The sequence below is a fragment of the Apis dorsata genome, unplaced genomic scaffold (assembly GCF_000469605.1).
Source record: "Apis dorsata unplaced genomic scaffold, Apis dorsata 1.3 scaffold_82, whole genome shotgun sequence".
Classification (NCBI taxonomy): Eukaryota; Metazoa; Arthropoda; class Insecta; order Hymenoptera; family Apidae; genus Apis; species Apis dorsata.
Window position 1 is genome coordinate 1,224,949 of NW_006263380.1, and position 2,137 is coordinate 1,227,085.

The 2,137-nt window shown below is 46.4% G+C and overlaps 1 protein-coding gene across 1 annotated transcript in view; it reads left to right on the forward strand.

The window, feature by feature from the left end:
• The window catches only part of LOC102675634 (chloride channel protein 2), a 10,752-nt gene extending 8,626 nt beyond the window's left edge, over window positions 1-2,126 (forward strand). Inside the window, 7 exon segments of the mRNA XM_006611030.2 lie at window positions 70-300; window positions 481-704; window positions 791-982; window positions 1,113-1,255; window positions 1,351-1,519; window positions 1,603-1,830; window positions 1,915-2,126. Of these exon segments, the coding sequence (XP_006611093.1) occupies window positions 70-300; window positions 481-704; window positions 791-982; window positions 1,113-1,255; window positions 1,351-1,519; window positions 1,603-1,830; window positions 1,915-2,088 (1,361 nt within the window). The 3' untranslated portion in view covers window positions 2,089-2,126.
• Window positions 2,127-2,137: the final 11 nt, after the last annotated feature.

The following is a 2,137-nucleotide window of genomic DNA, read 5'->3' on the forward strand; positions in this document are numbered from 1 at the left end:
TTCTCATTCTCATTCTCATTCTCATTCTCTTTCTCTCCAGAACTCGATCGAAGAAAATGGTTTTTTCAGGAGGCTACGCTACAGTTGGGGCAGCTGCATTTTCCGGTGCTGTGACCCATACGATATCCGTGAGCGTTATCGTGTTCGAGATGACCGGTCAGATCACTCACATCGTCCCAATCATGATCGCCGTGTTGATCAGCAACGCCATTGCCGCCCTTCTTCAGCCCAGCATATACGACAGTATCATTTTGATCAAGAAGCTGCCCTATCTTCCAGACCTGTTGCCATCCAGTTCAGGTAAACCGTATATCTTGATAATTTCGATCTCGATTTCTAAACTTTTCTTTCGTTATTTTTAACGAGTTTCTCCCAAAGGAAGTTTCATAAGGTAGGTAGAATGACGAACACGCGTCGAAATACACGTCGATCGATTTGGGAAATAAAAATTGTTACGCGAGAATCGTGCGTATGTTGCAGGAATGTACAACGTGTACGTGGAAGATTTTATGGTTCGTGACGTAAAGTATATCTGGCATGGAATCTCGTATCAGAGGTTGAAAGAAATTTTAAAGGAAAACCGCAAGCTTCGCGGTTTTCCCCTGGTCGACAATCCCGACTCGATGATCCTGCTTGGATCTATCCAGAGATTGGAGTTAATCAAGCTGATCGAGAAGCACATAGGCCGCGAAAGGAGGTTGCAGGTGCTCTCTCCTACTCTACTCTACTCGTCCATCCATTGCAAATTTCCTCCCTTATCGATGTTATCGATTATCGAATTTTCTTTCAGGTGGCACAAAAGTGGCACAAGGAGGCCGAGGAGAGGGCGCGGGAGGAAATGGAACGACAATTGAGGGATCAGGAGAGGACGAGGCGACCGTCCAGGTTCGAAGTGATCCCTGCTCCGGATATTCTTAAGATGCAGAGGCAAAGTGCTAACGATTTAACGATGTCTCCAAACAACGGTGCCGCTTCTGATCACGTGAGTCACGTAAATGAGCACAATTATGAACATTTATCCAATTAAGTAAGCGCGACGATGGTGGTACGACATCTTGTTTCCTCTCGTTTACACGACTATCTCTTTCTCCCTCTCTTTCTCTCTCTTCCAGCACACCTACCATTCCCCTATATTTGGCTCGCAACCGAAGAAATCGATCTTGAAGAAGACCAATTCCTTCACGTTGAAAGGATTCAGCCCGTTGGTGAGCCCTGCTGCTACTCCTTACACCACTGTGACCGGTGCGGAGAGCAGGTAAAAAGAAATTTTACATTCTAAACAATTCTTCAAATTTGATTTGACAGAGAAAATATATATATATATATATATCTCGTCGTTTTCAATCTCAGGATCCGTCTTGCCTTCGAGGCGATCTTCCGCAAGTCAGCCACTTTGCAAGACGTGGATCCAGATCCAGAGATAGGAGCCGGTGCTGGTGTCAGGCGTGACAGTCAAGAGGTACCGCCGCACACTCCGATGCTGGCTCCAAGTCCTGCCACCTCGAAGAAAGTACAACTGGTGCGCGGTTAATTTAATTTATAACGTCCCTTTCTAATTCATCGCAGAGTAGAAATATAAATAAAATTTGTGAACGCGATCAGCCTCGCGAGAGGGTGATAGACATGTCGGCAGAGGACCAGAAACGATGGGAGGAAAGCGAAATGTCGTTGGAGGTGGATTTCTCGAGGTGTCACATCGATCCAGCACCCTTCCAGCTGGTCGAGCGAACATCTTTGTTGAAGGTTCACAGTCTGTTCAGCATGGTGGGGGTGAATCACGCTTACGTGACGGCTATCGGGAGGCTGGTCGGGGTTGTAGGATTGAAAGAGGTTCGTTCTTGTTCTCGAAGAGACACCTCTTCTGTACTGTTCTGTACTGCAAATTTATTTCTTTTTTTTTCGTTTGTTCGTCAGCTGAGGAAAGCGATAGAGGACGCCAACGCTGGAATCTTGCCCATGCATTGTGAATCCCACATAGGCGTATCCACGTCGAGCATAGCCAAGAGCGAAACGGACACGGAAAGCAAGAATGTCAGCACGATGAACTCTATTGCTTCCGTTGATTGCGAGAAAGTCGAAAAAGTCTGAGTGAAAGTAAGAGAGAGAGAGAGAGAGAGAGAGAGAGAGAGAGAGAGAG